Source organism: Coffea arabica, chromosome 6e (genome assembly GCF_036785885.1).
Source record: "Coffea arabica cultivar ET-39 chromosome 6e, Coffea Arabica ET-39 HiFi, whole genome shotgun sequence".
Classification (NCBI taxonomy): Eukaryota; Viridiplantae; Streptophyta; class Magnoliopsida; order Gentianales; family Rubiaceae; genus Coffea; species Coffea arabica.
In genome coordinates this window covers 7,212,970-7,232,584 of record NC_092321.1, presented here as the reverse complement: position 1 = coordinate 7,232,584, position 19,615 = coordinate 7,212,970, and the positions used below count along the sequence as shown (strand labels likewise).

Below are 19,615 nucleotides of genomic sequence, written 5' to 3'. Positions count from 1 at the left end.
TGGGCATTCCTGTGCTTTTCTCTTGCTTTTGTCAGCCCAATATGATCTCATGGAATAGCTAGCTCTTTGTGGGCTTCTGTCTCCCATTTTACGCTTTCTATTGATCTGATGGTCTATTTTTATTTCCATTCCTCATAAAAGAAGTTCTCATTACTCTCTCCCCAAGAGAATGTGGGAAAATGCTTCAAAGAAAAAAGAGAATTTGGGAAAGAATATGGGACGAGCTCTCATACTATACTAATCAATACATGGATCGTAAAGAACAAATACTTTGCCAAGAAGAAAAATGTGATAATTACATTCCATAGCTGAGCTGGAACAATACAGCAACAGCAACAACAACAACAACAAATGGTTCCAATCGATAACTTACGGTCACAGCAAACTTTCAACAAAAAATGAAATAGTTACTACTAACAACCAATCGGGAGCGTACTTGGATCAATTTAGTGCTACTTTACTTCAGTGTGAGGCCAGAAGAAAAGGCAATTCCGGCCATGTTGGCACCCTTCATTTTGCAATCCGGAATTGGAACCCAATTCCAAATCCTGCTTTCTAATTCATAACATAGCCATATAATGTCCCATACGCCCTCCAAGTTGGACATCAAGATGGCTCTTACAACTCCCAGCCTTTGCTCCAAACACCCCATCATAGCCCCATAAGGCTTCCTAATTTTCTCAACCAGTTCATTCGGAACCGTTGATATCAGTTCCCAATGCCCCCCACTTGAGCTCAGCCCCCACAGCTCTAACCCATTCAACATCCTCATCGCCCTCCTATTCCCATCTTCAACGCCGTTGGATCTCACGATCATCGCCTTCCCATCGCCGTACACGTATAGCCGATCAATCGCATTTCCCCAGCTAAATCCAACAGCTAGCTGTCCCCCTTCATTTCCTCCCCATCCCACAAATCTTGGCCGTACAACCGCGGCCGCGTCACGTTCATCTTGGTCGGTAGTCCCTTTGCCTTTGGCAATGATCACACTTCCACTGGTTCCATTGTATGCGCTCAGATAAATGGTACCGTAATCTCTTCCTGTTTCGGCACTGACAACATTTTCTCCTGCTTCAGTGGAGCTCCACTCATTGCTTCTGGAATCATACTCGAATAGAATTGGTTGATTTTCCCGCATTTCTGCGAATAAAAATCGAAAATGATCTGAACCTGGGGGGCCAGATAGTAATTTGATGCCCGATCGTCGCCAGGATGACGTGCCCCGTGGACCTAATGGACTTGGGGGGATTTTCTTAACCGTTTTGGACATGGGGTTAACTGAAATAACTTCCAGGCGGTTATTCAAGGCAAACAGAAAAATATTACCCGATGCCGTCAGCAAGTACAGGTCCTCCCCTGGTGGAGCCACGGACTTCAACATATCAGCAATCAGAATCTTGAACCATCGATTGGAACAGTTGGTGTAGCCCTGAAGCATGGAATCCCGATGCCATCTTTTCTTGTATATAAATAGCCAGGTGACGGAGCTGGAATGGAGATTATAGTCTCGGACAAAGTCTTGGTCCGAGATCATCGATGAGATGGATTTGTTGACCGATTTTAATCGGACAATATCAGGTAAAGCCAACCGGAGAATTATGTACTGTATGAGTTCCGATGGGAGTAGACAAAAACCGATGGCATTCGTGGTCAAACTCCGATAACCCTCCATAACTAAAAGGAGAGACAATCTGGGCTGCTGGCTTTTGCTTCTGTGCAGAAGTTCAAGTTCTAGAGGAGTATGCTTTCATTTATATTGTGATAGTCAACTTGGATTTACCGATTTTTTTAAGTAAACATGCTTTTTAACTACATGCATAATGGCTTAGATTTATAGCGAATTAACGTCACCAAGGAAAAGACAAATTGTGCTTACAAGGAACCTGAAGGCTGATGCTGATTTTATGGTCACAGTTTGGACAAAACTGGAAGGCATGCGATTTAAACAAGACAGAAGGGTTTGACAAAATTGATTGGTGGAGATTGATGAGTTGGGCAAAGTAACTAAAATAAGTGAAATCCTAGAGCAGTTGTTGGTATCTTTCTTAATATACAAACAAGGTTGGACGGATCATTCATGGTGGAGGTGTTACGGAAGATGGGAGGCTTCCTTTGATGTTGACGCTCTTCTAGTGACTTTGCTTTAAAGAAGTGGTAATGGAGAACTAATCAGACAGAATTGAACTATGACCTCTGTTACTGTTTACTAATGTATTTGACGCAGGCAAAATACACAATCTTCTGGATTAGTTGTTTTTCAATTCGATGTATTTTTGAAAAACTTTACTGTTGTTGCTGTACGTATGAAAACTTTTATTGTAAATATTTTTAAGGGTTTTTAAAATATATTTTGGTTTATTTTTATAATTTACAGCTTTTTTGGGCTATTTTTTAAAAATTTTACACAACCCATGCCACCACCCCCGCTCTCCTCTCTCTCCCTCTACTCCTTCCCTCTCTTTCCCCTCCTCCTCCCTCTTTCCTCTCCTCCCTCCTCCCTTCTCTCCTGCCCCCAAATCCCTCTCCTACTCGCACGTGGTGACTGTGACTCCAGCCGCGACCAGAAAGGTTCCGGTCAGAAGCCACAAGTCGTGGCTTCTATCCGCGACATTTATAGTCTCGACCAGGTAGGTCGTGGTCAGTGGAGGGGAGGGGGGATTGGGGGACAGGGAAAGGGAAGGGAGAAGGGTGAAAGGAGAAGGGAGAGGAGGAAGTAGAAGAAGAGAGGAGGAGGAGGAGGGAGGGTCTTGGGTGTGGAGGTGATGGCAGTGTTAGTGGAGAGTGATGGGTGGTGGTGGATAGTGTATGGTAGAAGAAAGAGAGTTTTTTTTTTAAATATATTTGAGATGTGTTGTATTTTTTGAATTATTTTTAGAATTTATTACTGTATATTTGAAAGACAAAAATAATTTTTTAAAAAACTGTTAAATCCAAACGGAGCTTTTAACTTTTCAACAAAAGGGCGTATTTGGGCTAAATTTAGACCGCCCTGATTTTAATTTGGAGAAAACCCCAAAAAAGTCAGACCACTCTCCTCACAGCACGATTGAAACTTTGATATCGAGCTCTCATGTATCATTGTGCTGTTTGACGAATAATCGAGTGATGAAAATTTGCAACCTTGAGGGCCAATGACATTACCTTGATCAATTGTTTGAAGGCCTGTTGAGGAGCAAGGGACCTACTCTACCAAAAAAAGAAGAGCAAACTTTAGGGCCAATCAGACTATTTTGCTCAATTGATTGAAGGCTTGTTGAACAACAAGGGACCTGTTCTACCAGAAAAAAGAAGAGCAGGGGACCTACACATACAGTAAAATGCCTGCACGGGCTCATCAACGAAAATAAAGTAGGGTTTCGATGGTCCTCGTGGCTGGAATAGCTTATGAATGCTTTTGGAAAATACAGATTGTGCTTCACGGGCTCCTGATACACTTTATGTAATGCTAAGAAAATATACTTTCAGTACTCATATCTGCAATGCTTATGTTGAAATTCCCATTTGGAGTGAAGATTAGTCGCGAAAAAAGAAATGCAAAAATCTGTTTTGAGATGTGAGTTAAAATAATAACTAAACCAAAGAGAAAGACAGTAGCGTGTTTAGAGAGTCTCCATAGAATCATTTTTCAGAAACAAGTTATCAGTGAGAATTATTTCTTCTTCAAATTCTGCTGAGGCAGGAATGCAAATTTTGATTTGATGCCTGGTGACATTAAGTGCAGAGCAGTTTCCACAATTTTGTCGTCCTTTAGCTGGACGTTGCCGTAAAAATCTTTCTCTACAGAAAACGCAAGTCACCACCCTAAATAAATATTCAGAAGTTGGAATATTCGCGTCTAAACATAAGCTTGCCGGCACCTATCTATATCAACAGAATAGAGGGTATTTTAGACTTCGAAGCACACAATCATACCCTCCCTGGAAGAACAATAAAGTTATGACTCGCCAGTTCTCATAGCAACAGTCATCCATGCAGTTGAATCACTGCGCAGCAGATTCCAGCATGGCAAAAGCTTAAACTCGCGATATCTGAAATTCCGGGGGACATTATGCCACGGGACAAGAAGATTTATGCCGTAAGGCATGATTATCGACACGGCTATAAACATATCATACACTTGAATAACCTAAAAACCAAAACCATTTTTGGAACTGCGACCAAGGATAGGAAGAAAGTGAGAGATGCAGAAAGAGCGAGAAGCAGGGAAAGCAAAGAAAGTGATTGTCCATTCATTCCCTACATTTTTTTCCAAGCAAAGAACCGAAAAACTTCACAATTCTTCTCTATTGGTAAGTCATAGATTTTGGTACCAAGTTGCTATAACCAGGTTGTCTATTTCAAGACAAGGATGCAAATGACTACAGTAAAAATGTTCGAGACCATCAACTGTTATTAAAAGATCGAAAGCACGTTGAAAGGTGCATAGTTGATACAGTTACTGATTGAGCAGAACAGGAGAACAGAAGTGGCCAGTATCTGAAGGTATTTGATGCTTCAGAAAAGAGGCCAATCTTAATGGTCTAGAGGGGGGGGGGAAAGGAGAAATGTGAATTTCATGGTCTTGAACATAATGTACCAAGAGATCATGAGCTAAAAGGTTGTATCGCAACATATGATATGATAGTATTCCAGATGTTTTATTCCAAATCAAGTTTACAGATAGCCAAACAGTGTATATCAAGATAAGCAAAGCACATAGCACCACTATGAGTGGAACAAAGATAGTATATCCAATCATTGAATATCAAAAATAGACCCTAAAATCAAAACCTGCTTACCTTCTTTGTGAAGAGCCACAAAAGAGACTTCATAAAGTAATGTGTAAGAGATAAACCGCATGTACGGTAATTACAAGGTTACAGCTACCAAGGCCTGCTTAAAGCAATTGAACAGGGTAATGTTGAAACAGAAAAACATGTACTAGAAGATCAGCCTAATAGAAGTTTTTCGGCACAACAAATGCGCTTCCTTAAAGCAAAGTCTGAGAAAAGGAAACACAATGGCCGAATTTGGCAATATGAGCTTTCCAATATCGAATATATACTCCGGTCACCAGATGAACCACAACAAAATACATGATAGTTCAAAATTGCAATATTCACCAGAAAATCAAGATAGTGATAATATAATTGATCATTGTTAAACCAAATTAACAAGAAAAATTAGAATGATTCTCAAAAATGATAATACCATTCAGTACATGAGAATATTCAAGTCAAAAGAATATGCATCAAAGTCCATACTAAATTCCACTTTCAGCAACATACAATGCTGCAAAATACCTTATACACCAGAAAATTTACTGGATACCCTTTTCTACATCATCTGCACTACGATCATCTTCACTTTGTTTACGTTCCGAATACATAGAGGCTCCAGATTCCCTTTGAACTGGGGCATTGCTAACTCCGGTAACAGATTGCTGATAAAGGACACCACCAGCAATAGTCAGTAGCAAGCAGACCAAACCAAATGGGCTAGCATGCTTATCCCAGATCAACACATTAATAGCCACAGTCAGAAACTTATTCACCACACCAGTCACAGTAAATGCGGTAGCAGATATTGCCTTCCTGGCTGCAAAGCCAAAGAAACTAATAAGCATTCCAAACACACAAGACAACGATACAGCCAGAAACGCAACAGGCTCAAAGAGATTTCCCCTGTTCACTCCCAAAGCCGTGAATACTTCAACATACTCTCCAGTAATGATCCAAAATAGAGGAGCCATCATCAAGGACAACAAATTGTTGTACAACACAAAACCCCACGTATTCAATCCAAGATTAGTCACCATGTGTTTAATATAAACCATCTCAGTCGTAATAGTCACCATATATGCAAATGCCCACGAATAAGCAGTTATCGTAAAACCATAATCAGTAACAACATACCCAATGGCGGCACCCAGAATAATCACCAACGATAAAAAGGTCAACTTTGATGGACATGGTTGCCTCCTAAATGCAGTATCGGCAATAGCCACCAAAAGGGGTGTGCAAGATCTAAAGACTATGAAAGTATCCACATTGGCGTGTCGCAAAAGATTGGTATTTGTGAAGATTGCCAGGTAGAAAACAGTAGCTGCAGGCAAGAATTTCTTGGCAATGTCCCATGTGAATGGATCATGGTGCAAGAATCCCAATTTCCCTAAGACCCAAACGCCCAGAGCTGAAGTTAAGTACTGCAATGCAGTGAGGAGACCCGGGTAGTTGAATTTAGTTATGGCAAACTTGTTTATGACAGCAAGTAAACTAGAGCATAATGCATAGCCCACCACAAGACTGCTAGTAGCATAAGCTTGCTTGGATGAATCAAATCGAATCGAAGCCATTTTCTTCAAATCAAGAAGGGTTTTCAGAATTTTCGCTTCCCCTTCCTTCTCTACAAAGATCAAGCAAGATTGGCAAGTATCACCAAGATCAGGGACCTTGATGCAAGGATTTGATCTTGGAAATACTGGAAATTGAGCTAAATATAAGCTTCAAGGCGTACATTTGGGAGCGGGAACATATTGACTCAAATTTTTTTCGATCTAAGAAACTTGGATAAACAAGATGCCCAAAAAAAAAATCACAATTATTAGTTAGTTCTCCCTATCTGAGTTGAATTTCGAGGGGAAAGAAGGGGGAGAACAGAAAAATAACCGCTAAATACCGGTGGGATTTCAGTTTCACTAAAAACAATTATTAATTTCAACTAATGTGCAGAAAGAAAATGGATTCAAGACCGAGAAAAGTTTTAAAAAGGAACAAATTTAAATGGAATTAAAGTAAACTTTGGGTCTGAACTAAAAGATCAAATCATATGATCTGGCGAATAGCAATAAGCAAAACAGAGCATATGAAGATAAAGTGGTTGGGTGGGTGAAAAAAACATAAAAGAGACAGAGAGAGCCCTAATGAGAATCCAATTTGCACTGCCGACACAGATAATTGTCGTTGATTAATTTAAGGATGGAGGTAAAATCCCAGGAGGAGGGTTTAAATGCAAAACCTTTTATCACGTGAATGATCTGAGAGAGATTCAGAGAAAAGTACGGAGTAACTTCAATGAATGGACAGAGGAGAGAGAGAGGGAGCAATCAAGATTGGGCAGGGCTGGGGTTAGAGTTAAGAACGTTTTCGTTTTCCACGTTTGCATAAGCTCAAATGCTCAATGGCCATTTCTCGTTACGCTGCATGTCAGGTTCGAACCCACCTGCTTTGAAAAAAAATATACCTGTTTTTAGGCTTTCTTTTTAGGTTTTTACACAGTTTCTTTAATTTCTCCCTCCCCTCTTTAGGCTCTAAAGCCTCTAATCCATTACACAATCTCTTTATGCTCTTGATCCCCTCTTTAGCCTATAATCTTTTGTACAGTGTCTTTAAACTCCTCCTTTAGACCTATGTTTTCAGAACTGGACCGGATAGCAACTCGGCCGAGGTCAGGGGTCAGGGGTCAATGGATTCGACCGGGGGTCGAACCGGATGACGTCATAAATAAAAATTATTTAAAAATTAAAATATTATATATATAATATCTAATAATATATTGATATTAATAAAGGTATATCCATATATATTTGATGTTTCAAATATATTTAACAATAAAATACAAAGAAATTAGAACAATCAAGTAGCAATTTATATTATTTAATAAATATTAACAAGTTTAGAATTAAAATTATGAATTTAATTGAAAAATAACATCAAATTTTAGGACAATATTTATAAAGTATCAAATATTTGAGGTATATCAATAAGTTTTAACAATTTAGGGGGTCAAAACATAATATTAAAAAGTTTGAATTTATTTTAAAAAAAATACTGTTGAACCGAAAAAACCGATTTTTTCCGGTCAAACCCGACTTTGACCGGGTTTTGAAATTTCCGGTTTTTTTATGTGACTCGGACCGACTGCCTGGCCGGTTCCCGGTTCGAGCGGCCGGTCCGGTCCGAATTTGAAAACAGAGCTTTAGACTTTAACACAACTCCCCTTTTGGGCTCTCTCTCCTCTCTTTAGGCTCTAACCATACCTCTTTAGGCTATTCCTCCCTTCTTTAGACTCTAACACCCTACACAGGATTTTTAGATTCTTCATTTTCTCTTTAGACTCTAATTCCTTGCATAATCTTTTTAGTCTCCCATTACCTTTTTTAGACTCTCTTTCCGTGTAAAATATGATAGATTAAATTATACAACCTTTTTAGACTTTCCTTTCTCTCTTTAGGCTCTCTCTGCATGTTGATATGATAGATTAAGTTATAAAAATATATCGTTGTCCGTTTTTAGGTTCTAACTCCTTACACAGCCTCTTCTTTAAAACTCTCACTCCTCTCTTTAGACTCTCTCTCATTGTAAAATAGGATAAATTATATTATAAAAATGTTATCATTGTCCCTCTTTAGACTCTAACCCCTTATACAGCTTCTTTAGACTTTCTCTCCATTCTTTAGATTCTCTCTCCCTGTAGAATATGATAAATTAAGTTATAAAAATATTATTGTTGCAGCAAAATATAAATTACACTAACCAATCGTCATCTTTCCAGTCAAATTTTGACAATAAAAGGTCATAAACCCATCACATGAATAGTTTTTGAAAAGTAAATTTGGCAACTCAGTTGATGATGATGATCCAATTTCTCATTTAATCTATCGTTTTCTTTCCTATTTCTCATTTAATACTTTGCATATTCGATGAGTCGTGATTGATTTATGTACACAACCATAGTTTAACAATGAAATGTGTAAAAAAAAACTTGGTATTTGTTTATTATATAAAAAAAAATTTCTCTATCATCTATATACATAATATTGTTGATCTAATTCATTATGTGCATTTGATAAAAAAATGTTATTTGCACTCTATTTTTTATTATTTATATTCTCACTATTTGTTTTATCATATAATCTAATAAATAAAAGGAATAATTTCAGAAACCTCTCATGAGGTTTTCAACTATGTCATTGGCCTCATTCCAGATTTTCAAAATTATACTAACCCCAGTTAAGATTAATTATTTGATAATATTTAAATCCAATCAATAATTAAAAAATGATATTAGAAGAGAAAAGATGATATGATTCCATCAAACCTCTCATCTACTTTAATTAATTTAATACCAACCCACACATTAATGAAAAACACTAAAATTTGATGTTTATCATTAGGGATCAAATTACATATAATATCAAAAAATAATGTATCGTTTTATATTTTCACCTAATGTAAGATCTAAATTAATCTTTTCAATTACATACCTATTGTCAAACATGGTCAATAACAAATAATCAAAAAATTTGCAACCAAAATATTATAGAGAACAAACTTTAACATCATAAATATTCTTGTCAACATATTAAAATTAGTCACTAAGATTTTTATAATATTAAAATTCGCTCTTTTTAATATTTTTGTTACAGATTTTTTTGATTATTTATTGTTGATCATGTTTGATAACAAGTTTGTAACTGAAAAGAGCAATTTGAATCTTACATCAAATGAAATATATAGAATGATATACTATTTCTGATGCCATATACGATTTAATTTATAATGATAAACAACAAATTCTAGTATTTTCTTTAATTTTTAGATTGATATTAAATTAATTAAATAATTTAGTAGATGAGGGGCAATGATGAAATCATATTATCTTCTTTCTTCTAATATCATTTTTTATTATTAGTTGAACCTAAATGTTACAAAATAATAAATTTCAAGGAAGGTTAATGTAATTTTCAGAACATGGAAGGAGGCAAATGAAATAGTAAAAATCTCAGGGAAGGTTTCTGAAATTATCCCTAAATAAAATCTATATGAATAAAATGATAGCAGAAGTGTGATTAATAAAAATGAAAGTGCAAATAACATTTCCTTTCATAAAATGGTAGTGGACATCTATCATTTAGTATTTATAATTCTTTTTGACCTTTCGATGATAGAAAAATGATATTAGTTGCATATGTACATTGAAGACATTAACATAATTAAATTATATACTTCCAAATTAAGTTGTTATGGATTGGTTTATATTCCTTACACTTTTGGCCTCATTTTATTAATAAAAAATTCATATTTTTATAAAATAAAACAGTACTCTATTTAATTAAATGAGCGCTTATTTGAATTATAAATACACTCGATAAATTATTAATTTATCAATTAATTAATAGATTTTGTAAGGTTCAAAGATTATTAATTTATGAGGTTTCATTAGTACTTCTATGAGTTTGTTGAATAAATATAATTTAAACGTGTGAATGATACTATTTAGATTGAATAGGGGTGTTTTTTAAAAATTTTGTTGTAGCAGAGTTTTTAGATTATATTTTGGGATATTTTCAGAAAATATTTTGGGATATTCAAGAGTAGAAGAGTTTCTAGAATATATTTTGAGATATTTTTAAAATTTTTAAAAAATTTAAACTAATTTTTAGATTACCTTTTAGAGTACTTTTTAAAAATTTTTATTGTATTTGAAAAATTAGTTTTTGAAAAACACTCCATAGAAACAGAACTAAATCTCTTAAAACACTCCCACCATGTTGCAAAAAAATCTCGACTGTCAATTGTCACTGACAAATACTCAAACATTTCCCAGCCAAGTCTCTTAAAATAGTTCTCAGAAAAAGAAAGAAATGCAAGCAAAAAATGTGTACCATTCTTCTGTTGTTTTGAAAAAATGAAGGCGCTCAAACTTCAACCAAGATTTTCTTAATCAATTAAATTTGAGGCCAAATTTGATGTGGCCTTGAAGACGCAAAAGGCCTTTATTCCTCGCTGATGAAAGCAATCAGGAAGTTTGAGGCAAATAGCAAATACAAATACCGGGGGAGCGAGACGGCCGTCCGTCGCCCATGAAACCTATTTCCCGCCAATTTGTTTCGCACTTGTCAACTGCCCCCTCTTCACGAACAACAATCCTCACCAAGAAATCATCCGTATACCTCCTCAAGACTTGCAAATCCATGACCCACCTGATGCAAATCCAAGCGCAAGTCTTGATATTAGGCCTCCACCAAAACTTAGACATTATCCACAAGCTTGTGGCCTTCACTGCTGATCCTTTTCTAGGAAACCTCGGCTATGCACAAAGAATCTTTGACCACGTTGAAACCCCGAGTCTATTTATCTACAATGTGATGATCAAAGCACACACGAAAGCTGGAAATTTCAGAAAAGCCCTTTGTTTGTTTGATCAGCTAAGAAAGCACGGTTTGTGGCCTGATAATTACACTTATCCCTTTGTTTTTAAGGCCATTGGAGAGTTGAAATCGGTAAGAGAAGGTGAAAAGATTCATGGCTTTGTGTTGAAAAGTGGGGATGGATTTGATTGCTATGTTTGTAACTCAATCATGGATTGTTATGGCGTGGAAGGTTCTGTGGACAGTTTGAGAAAGGTGTTTGACGAAATGCGTCAGAGAGACTTGGTCTCGTGGAATGTCTTAATATCTGGGTTTGTTAGGTGCCATAAATTCGAGGATGCCATTGGGGTATATACGAGGATGAGGCAAGAAGCAAATCTTAAACCTGATGAGGCTACGGTTGTGAGTACTTTATCTGCTTGTACTGCACTGAGAAATTTGGAACTTGGGCGAGAAATACATGACTATGTGAGCAATGAACTTGAATTGACTGTTATAATTGGAAATGCCTTGTTGGATATGTATTCCAAGTGTGGATGCTTGAATATAGCTAGGCAAATTTTTGATACCATACCAAACAGGAATGTCATATGTTGGACAAGTATGGTTTCAGGTTATATCAGTAATGGTAAGCTCGATGATGCCAGAGAATTGTTTGATAGAAGTCCAGTTCGCGATCTTGTTCTTTGGACAGCTATGATCAATGGGTATGTACAGTTTAATCGTGTCGATGATGCACTCGCCTTGTTTAGGGAGATGCAAATGGAAAGGATAATACCAGATAAATTCACATTGGTTACTTTACTTACTGGATGTGCTCAGTTGGGTGCCATGGAACAAGGGGAATGGCTTCATGCTTGCATTGAGGAAAACAGGATATCAATAGATGCTGTTGTCGGCACTGCTTTGATAGAGATGTATGCAAAGTGTGGATTTATTGAAAAATCCCTGGCAATTTTCAACACGTTGAAGGAGAAAGACACAGCATCCTGGACTGCTCTTATTTGTACTCTAGCCATGAACGGTGAGTCCTGCAAGGCGCTGGAACTGTTCTCAGGAATGAAACAAGCTGGAATTAAACCTGATGATATCACTTTCATTGGAGTTTTAAGTGCTTGCAGTCATGGTGGACTAGTAGAGGAAGGCCGCCAACATTTTGATTCCATGAAAAATGTCTATCACATTGAACCAAAGTTAGAGCATTATGGGTGCTTGATAGATCTTTTTGGTCGCGCTGGACTATTAGGGGAAGCTCAAGACATGATAGCAAATATACCCAATGAAGATAACAAAATTGTAGTACCCCTTTATGGTGCTTTGCTCAGCGCTTGCAGAACCTATGGTGATGTCGATATGGGTGAACGCATTGCTAACATTTTGATACAAATTCAATGTAGTGATTCTAGTACTCATTCTCTTCTGGCCAACATTTATGCGTCTGCCAACAGGTGGGAAGATGTCAAAAAGGTCAGAAGGGAAATGAGCACCCTTGGATTTAAGAAGTCCCCTGGATGCAGTTCAATTGAAGTTGATAGCAATATACATGAGTTGATTGCTGGCCATTTGCAGCACTGGAATGAAATAGACTAAGTTCACTTTGTCTAGCATGGCTAGCCCAGTATTGCACATAGAAGAGACAAAAGCCGAATAAGGCAACAAAATGAAGGCATGTGCTTTTGTGATGGATCAGGAATCAGTGATTTCACCACTCTAGTAGTTCAGATTTCTAAGCCTTGATCTTCTGGAAGTTCTTCAGAGCTTTTGAAGTTCTTTAGTATGACAATGATCATACATTTAAGTGCTGGAAACATAAAAAATGTAAACTTCACATCTTTGATAAGAGGTTCTCAAACTATTGGTTTTACTTAAATCAGTTTAATGAGGGCTGAGGAATAATTAACACAAGCAAAGCCAGTATCAGATGAAGACAACAATCCTTGCCACGCTGCATGTGTTTTGATTTGCTCAGCTTCTTGTTTTGTTCTTTGACAAGAAAGGTACTCAAGGGAATTGCATCAACGAAAGTGGGGGTCTTCAAACACAAGCATATCACAAATCATGCAGGTCTAGAGGGAGTGGGCAGCACAAGATCAGGTAAGTAATAGCCATACTAGCTCTACACATAGTTACTGTAGTCGCAAGTTTTAAGTGAATCAGAAAATTATTGTTGTTAGAGAGTAGGGATCTCTGAGGTTCCTACTATTAGGTTAACAATGATGCTTAATATATCTAGACTTTGATAGAAGATTGCTGATGTGTGGAGAGATTTCTCGAATCATTGGCCAAACAAAAGAAACTTTTCACATATAAGTAAGCCTTTGTGCCAGCCGGGTTTATGTGAACTGTGAAGTTACCTTAAAATGAAAATCAAGAATGCAATTGTTAATCTGCCTAGATATTTAAGCCTTATTACTATGAATTACTAAGCTGTCATTGAGGAAATTGTCTTCTCGTAATTCGTCCGGCTCAACTACTAAACACAACTCAAACGTATCTGAAAGTCGTGTATGTAATTTTTTCTTTGGAGAGTGACATGAACTATCACCATGGCTAAGTTGCTGTTCTTACTCATAACAGAGACCATTCAATATGATTGCTGTCATTACTAGCTGCCAATCAAGCAATTTTCTTTCCTATACCAGAAAGAACTAAACTGCCCACTTAAACAAGAAAAACCGCAATAGAATTTTGCTTACGAGCTAATAAAATGGATTGCACCATAAATACATGCTTAACGAAGTTAGCGTTTTCTTCAGAGTAGTCCCCATATAATAATATTAGCAGATTGAAGGCCTAAGCTGTTATGTGAGCCTGAATTCGAGCACAACTGACAAAGCATTGGTGTTATTTGAAATCATTTAGTCTTTTTTAATCATTACAACCTTCACTGGCTTCTTGCTGGTTTGCTTGACTGTCCAAGTGATATGAATTTGTTGATATATATTTCTACTTTGGGTGCATTCGTGCAGCTGGCCCCTGATCATTGCCAACATCATCAATTTCCAGGAATCCTGCCAGAGCACAGTTTTAAACCGCCTAACATTGTCTTCATCTCCTTCCAGACATTCTGCTGGAGCATGATTCTTTGGTATGCTCTCATCAAATCCATTTGGATGGCCTTCTTGTACTTCGGGCAAGTAGTTGGAAAAATGGATGGTTTCTGGGTTGAAGAGTGCGACTGGGAAAGAAACGGGAAGTGGGATTGCATGGATGAGGATGCCATAAAAGCTTGTATAAGCGAGTTCTAATAAGCACTGGTATACCGAATTTGGCACAGGGCTAGCTCGTGGAAATTTGTGGAGTGGTACCTGATGGATGTGAATACCCAACTCGGGTTGTATGTGGCATCAAATAGCTTTGCCAGATCAGGAAACTGCACTCCAGATCGGATATTCATATGACAAGTCAGCAAGCACATTGGCTGGCAAGTCAATAGTTCACCATCATGGATGGGCAAAAAGGCGAATTGTCAGTCCAGAATCAGTCAAAAGAGTTTGAAAGTTTTTGTGCATGGTGGTGACTGGTGACAGCTAAACGTAGATGATGCCATTTTTACGTGAAGAATGTAGCCAAGCTACATGTTCAGAAAGGATAAGGATCTTATTATGGCTTGTTTTTCCTTTATTAAAGAGCAAAGAAACGGAAGCAACACCTGGCTGACATTCGCCAGGGGGGTTTTATGCTGATCACCCACATCCAGTTTTACACGAGATATGTTGAAGTGAATCATGCATGTAAACATGTAGATTACAACTCATCAATCAGCAAAAGCACGGGCCTGCAAGTACTCTGCCAAGTCATTGAATGTTGAATTTTGAACGAGTATTACCACTTCTTGACCTTTTCTAAACTGAAGTCTAGAAATTCGGCTTTTATAAACCTAATCCCAGAAGAAACCTCAAAAGCCGGCAACTCTTGAGGTCCTTCCAGGGACTTATGAACGAGTATTACCAGATATTACCTGTTTTGAGTTGTAGTACCGGTCCTGTTGGATCATTATTGGATATCGCTATGACACGACACAATGGAAGACTGACTTCCAATTATCCATAGGTTAAATCTGCCCCCGTCACTTATCAGCAAGGTATCTAGCTGCGTCATCCATTTAATTTGGGCAAAATTGTTATGACTTTCTTAACCAATAGGATATCATTAATTACTCTGTTTGGATTGTTAATTATTTGAGATATTTTTACTGTAGCACTTTTTGTGATGTGATGTATGTGAGATAAAAAGGTAATTGAAAAGATAAAAAGGTGTGTTGGAAATTGTGATGTGATGTATGTGAGATAAAAAGGTAATTGAAAAGATAAAAAGGTGTGTTGGAAATTGTAATGATGATGTAAGCAAATAAATTTTGACAAATAATCCTCTGTTCAAACAAAGCCAACAAATTATTTTCTTGCGTATTCATTTTAGTTAAGGAAAACTGTTCTCTTTGCAATTAATATTTGTCTCTATGGGAGAGGAGGTGAAATTACGGCTCTATTTGGGAGACGGGTTTTTTGGCCGATTTTTAATAGATAAATTTTGTAGCAACTTTAACTATAATAACCCTCTAAAATATCCCCAAGAGTTTTAAAATACATGCTACAAAAACACACACAATTTTTTCCTTTCTTTCCTTTTTTTTCTTCCTCCTCCTCCCTTACCTCAACCCATCACTGCCAACTGACACCCTCCTTCCCTTGTTTTTTTCTGTCCTCCTCCTCCTCCTCCTCCTCCTCCTCTTTCTCTTTTATAAGCCCCGCGACCCCAAAGAGAGCCCATTCAGTTGTGCTTTGTCGTTTGAAAAGAAATTTAAAACACGTCAGTTGCAAAATTTCTTCATGCTGATGGTAGTATTATACTGTCACAAATAAATTATGTAATATTGTGACTTTATTTAAATTATCACTCTGACTGACTGGAAGCCTAAAAAACTCTGGTCGGTCAAAGTCCAAAAATACGTAAACAGCACTGCAACCCACGTAACGTTAGCAGTACAATTAAACAAACCAAAAAGAGCAGCAGAACCAGAAAATATAAAAATCCGGCAAAAGGAAGTTAATAGATTTCGCTATTAGGGTTCTGAGACTAAAATATCAGAAACGAGGAATACTACAATTAATCAATACTAATTGAGTTGTAACTTGGAAGGTTCGATTTGATAAAAAAAAAAAAAAAAAAAAGAACATGCGAAAAGATTCCCAGGTGCAAGTATGAAATTTTGGGTGAAGTAAATGAAGTTCATGCAGCTGGAGCACAATGATAACCGTCATCGTCATCGTCATCGTCGTCATCACCCTCCTCCTCCAGGGATGCAGCCGGAGCATAGTCATAATCTCCGTCATCGTCGTCGCCATCGCCTTCAACGCATGCGGCTGGGGCATAATCATAGCCGCCATTATCATCATCGTCATCTCCATCTGCGTGCTGCCTCCTCATCTTCTTCTCGTACCATGACGACTCAATAATGACGTTCCTAAAAGCAATCGACATTTATTTTTTTTCTCTTGTCGGGTAGTCGGATCAACTCAAACTTCACCGAGGAGACAAAAATGGAAAAGGAAAATTTAAATATACTTCTGGTAAGTGAAGTACGAGGACTACGTATTGGAGAAGTTTTTTTTTTTTTTTGTTGATTAGACTGGACTTGGTGTAAAGGAAGACTGGGTAGCAGGGGAGTATATAAAACTATAGAAGTGGATCGGAAGCAGGGGAGGCGTGGTGCAGCGCAGGGCTGGCACGGGGATTATGACAACATCCCGACGCCGATTACGTGTGTGCCACTGGTCCCTTAACCACGTCGGAGATCTCATATGACACGTCAGTAATATCAGTTTTTTTTTTAAAAAAACTTTTTTTAATATAAGTGAAAGTGTTGAAACTCGAGACATATCTCTTGAATTACTTCTTCCGTACCATCAAATTTATTCATCACTCAACAAAATGTTAACCGTCCTTCTACTACTTGCTTTTTTTCTTTTTTTTTTTTTATCAAATAAATGTCGAGGTCTTAAAGGTTTACTTACAATCTTTCCTCCTAACATTCAATGTTCATCTTTATGTTCAGTGTGGCTCTGGAGTAAAATAAACGGGGTTTGGTACGCAGGAACTACTCTCCGGTGCGGACATGGGAAGAATTTTTTCGGTTGACAGACAAATCATATGATCAGCTGATCATAATCCAGGAAACTGTTTCTTATAGTATCTATCATGCATCACTACTGTCTTGTTTCCATATACCGTAATACTCCATTCTTTTTGGGGTAAAATAGTTACCAGGAGACGTAAGTACAATTTTATGGTTAAAATATCGATTCATCGGACAAAATCGAGTACGGGAAGACAAGACCGGTGACGTCCACCATGTCGTTGGGCCACAAATGCATGACTTTAATTTTTTTTTTTTAAAAAGGAAGTAAACAATTAAAACTGCCACATCACACAATCTGGTCGGTCGGTTCTTGAAACGACATCAACGCTGTACACTTATTATGTTTGAGGCTGAATTCTATATATCACTCCATATATAATGGATGGCTCACGAGTTTGATGTTAAAAAATTATATCATTATTTTTTCTTATTTGAAGTGTATCCTTTCAAAATTCAACATAATATACTCACGTTTTAATCACCAAAAAATTTTCAATAATCTCCAAAAAAAAATTATGCCCTTTTTTTTTTCCTTGCTTTAAAAATATTTGCTTAATGTGCACACACATAGTATGTGCTATTCCCCGCTAATATTTATAAATATAGGCCTAATGAAGATAAAGAGCACATTTTAACGGACCTGATTTGATTACGGTACTGCTGTTTACGTATGCATCGCATGTGCACAAAGCCAAGCTAAACATCCATTGATCGAATATTCTAAGAAGCTTTATATCCTTGATTACTACAATTCAACGACCAACATACCCCCTAAGAGAGTTATTTTTGCATTGCTCCAAATTTTCGCACTACAGTTTCATCATTCATGTGCTACAACCCTACTACTCCCTCCGTTCCAATTATTTAGTTATGTTTCGGAAATTCAACTTTTTAAAAATAGTGATTTGATTGTGATGTTTGTATTTCTTTTTTCAATTTTACCCCTATAAATTCAAATTTTAAATTTGAATGATAATATGCATACGATTAAAAATAGAGTGAATGGCCCAAAAGGTCACTAAACTATTGAAAATGGCACCCTTTGGCCATCAAACTTTTTTTGTGGCTTAAAAGGTCACTAAACTCACAAAAACGCACTAGCGGAGTCATTTTACCGATTTTTAGCGGTTTCTCATCCGGTGGCACTGGCAATGTGGAGTGGAGGAATATTTTTTAAGGGGCAAAAATGTCCAATAAAATATGACAGACCTGTTTTGTCCCCGCAAGCCGTGCCCTTAGATCTAAAAGTTCATTGAGTCTCTCTTTCATCTATTCAGAGAGAAATCTTCTTTCTTCAAAAATGAACACAAAAAGTAAAATTAGTAGAGTTCATACCGAGTCCCAGCGGTTAAATCATCTGCCCCTTGTGCAGTCTTCATTTTTCTTTGCTCATACAAAAAAAATTTAGTGATCAAATTACAAAATAAGTAAACAAATTGAACTGAATCATTGGCACGCACCAGATAAGTAATCTTCTTATAAGTTTCCCACGGCATACTCGAATCAACATGCCCCACAATCGGAACTTGCAACCATTCAGCCTCCAAAATAACCGAAGACTTCCTCTCCGTATCGAAAATCACCACACAATCAGGAGCGTGAATGGCTCCCAAGTTCAACTTCTTATTCCGGCCGCGAAACTTTTTGGGACTCGAACTGTTTGTTAAAAAGCCTTCAAGACGCCACGACTTGTCATTCTTAATCCCAATAGCTTTCGTCATTTCCTCGATGATTTCGTCGAAAAGGGTGTTGGTGTTGACGAAAAGAAACTGCCCTTTTAACCTGACGAGGTTGCCGACGAAATTGCAGGCGTTGCGGAGGCAAATAAGAGTCTTGTCGGAGTCTATTATAGTCATGGCATTCCGAGAGCCACAAGAGTAGATTTTGAAGTGGTGAGCCGCAAGAATGGGGAAGATGAAAGAAGATTTGTCTAATAGATGAAAGAAGGGCTCAATGAAGTTTTAGATCCAAGGGCATGGCTTGCGGGGACAAAACAGGTCTGTCATATTTTATTGGACATTTTTACCCCTTAAAAAATATTCCTCCACTCCACCTTGCCGGTGCCACCGGATGAGAAACTGCTAAAAATCAGTAAAATGACCTCGCTAGTGCGTTTTTGTGAGTTTAGTGACTTTTTGGACCACAAAAAAAGTTTGATGACGAAAGGGTGCCATTTTTAATAGTTTAATGACCTTTTGGGCCATTCACTCTTAAAAATAAGAATTATATTGAAAAGACAAACTAAAATTTGCTTTGACTTTTCTCACGTGATAAATATCTTGGACCATTCTAAAATGGAGAGCGTAGCACTTTCAATGAGACGGGGACTACTTTGGTTGCTGGAA

The 19,615-nt window shown here is 37.3% G+C and overlaps 4 protein-coding genes across 6 annotated transcripts; 1 reads left to right on the top strand and 3 right to left on the bottom strand.

Annotated features, from left to right (window-relative positions):
- Positions 1-256: 256 nt before the first annotated feature.
- On the bottom strand, positions 257-2,323 carry LOC113695456 (uncharacterized). Its single transcript, XM_027214568.2, has one exon. It carries the CDS (start codon positions 1,670-1,672, stop codon positions 458-460), a length of 1,215 nt encoding a protein of 404 aa, XP_027070369.1. The 5' UTR covers positions 1,673-2,323; the 3' UTR covers positions 257-457.
- Positions 2,324-5,097: 2,774 nt separating this feature from the next.
- LOC113697461 (GDP-fucose transporter 1) lies at positions 5,098-7,135 on the bottom strand. Its single transcript, XM_027217075.2, has one exon. It carries the CDS (start codon positions 6,332-6,334, stop codon positions 5,300-5,302), a length of 1,035 nt encoding a protein of 344 aa, XP_027072876.1. The 5' UTR covers positions 6,335-7,135; the 3' UTR covers positions 5,098-5,299.
- A 3,432-nt stretch (positions 7,136-10,567) lies between these two features.
- On the top strand, positions 10,568-15,331 carry LOC113695388 (pentatricopeptide repeat-containing protein At1g31430). 3 transcript variants are annotated; one of them, XM_027214469.2, is made up of 2 exons: positions 10,568-13,225; positions 14,194-15,331. In XM_027214469.2, exon 1 carries the CDS (start codon positions 10,844-10,846, stop codon positions 12,719-12,721), a length of 1,878 nt encoding a protein of 625 aa, XP_027070270.1. In that variant the 5' UTR covers positions 10,568-10,843; the 3' UTR covers positions 12,722-13,225; positions 14,194-15,331. The 3 variants fall into 3 exon arrangements, with proteins under 3 accessions (XP_027070270.1, XP_071910943.1, XP_027070268.1); XM_072054842.1 differs by having other exon boundaries at positions 14,138-15,331; XM_027214467.2 differs by having other exon boundaries at positions 14,101-15,331.
- Positions 15,332-16,156: 825 nt separating this feature from the next.
- LOC113695217 (small ribosomal subunit protein uS2m-like) lies at positions 16,157-19,231 on the bottom strand (the record flags this gene model as incomplete). The annotated part of the gene is made up of 1 exon (XM_072055744.1): positions 16,157-19,231. A coding segment is annotated over one exon (642 nt), but the record flags the coding sequence as incomplete, so codon positions are not given.
- Between the last annotated feature and the right edge of the window lie 384 nt (positions 19,232-19,615).

Bases quoted from the DNA above. Each gene is read 5' to 3' on its own strand.
- LOC113697461 (XM_027217075.2), bottom strand. From the start codon at position 6,334: ATGGCTTCGATTCGATTTGATTCATCCAAGCAAGCTTATGCTACTAGC.
- LOC113695456 (XM_027214568.2), bottom strand. From the start codon at position 1,672: ATGGAGGGTTATCGGAGTTTGACCACGAATGCCATCGGTTTTTGTCTA.
- LOC113695388 (XM_027214469.2), top strand. From the start codon at position 10,844: ATGAAACCTATTTCCCGCCAATTTGTTTCGCACTTGTCAACTGCCCCC.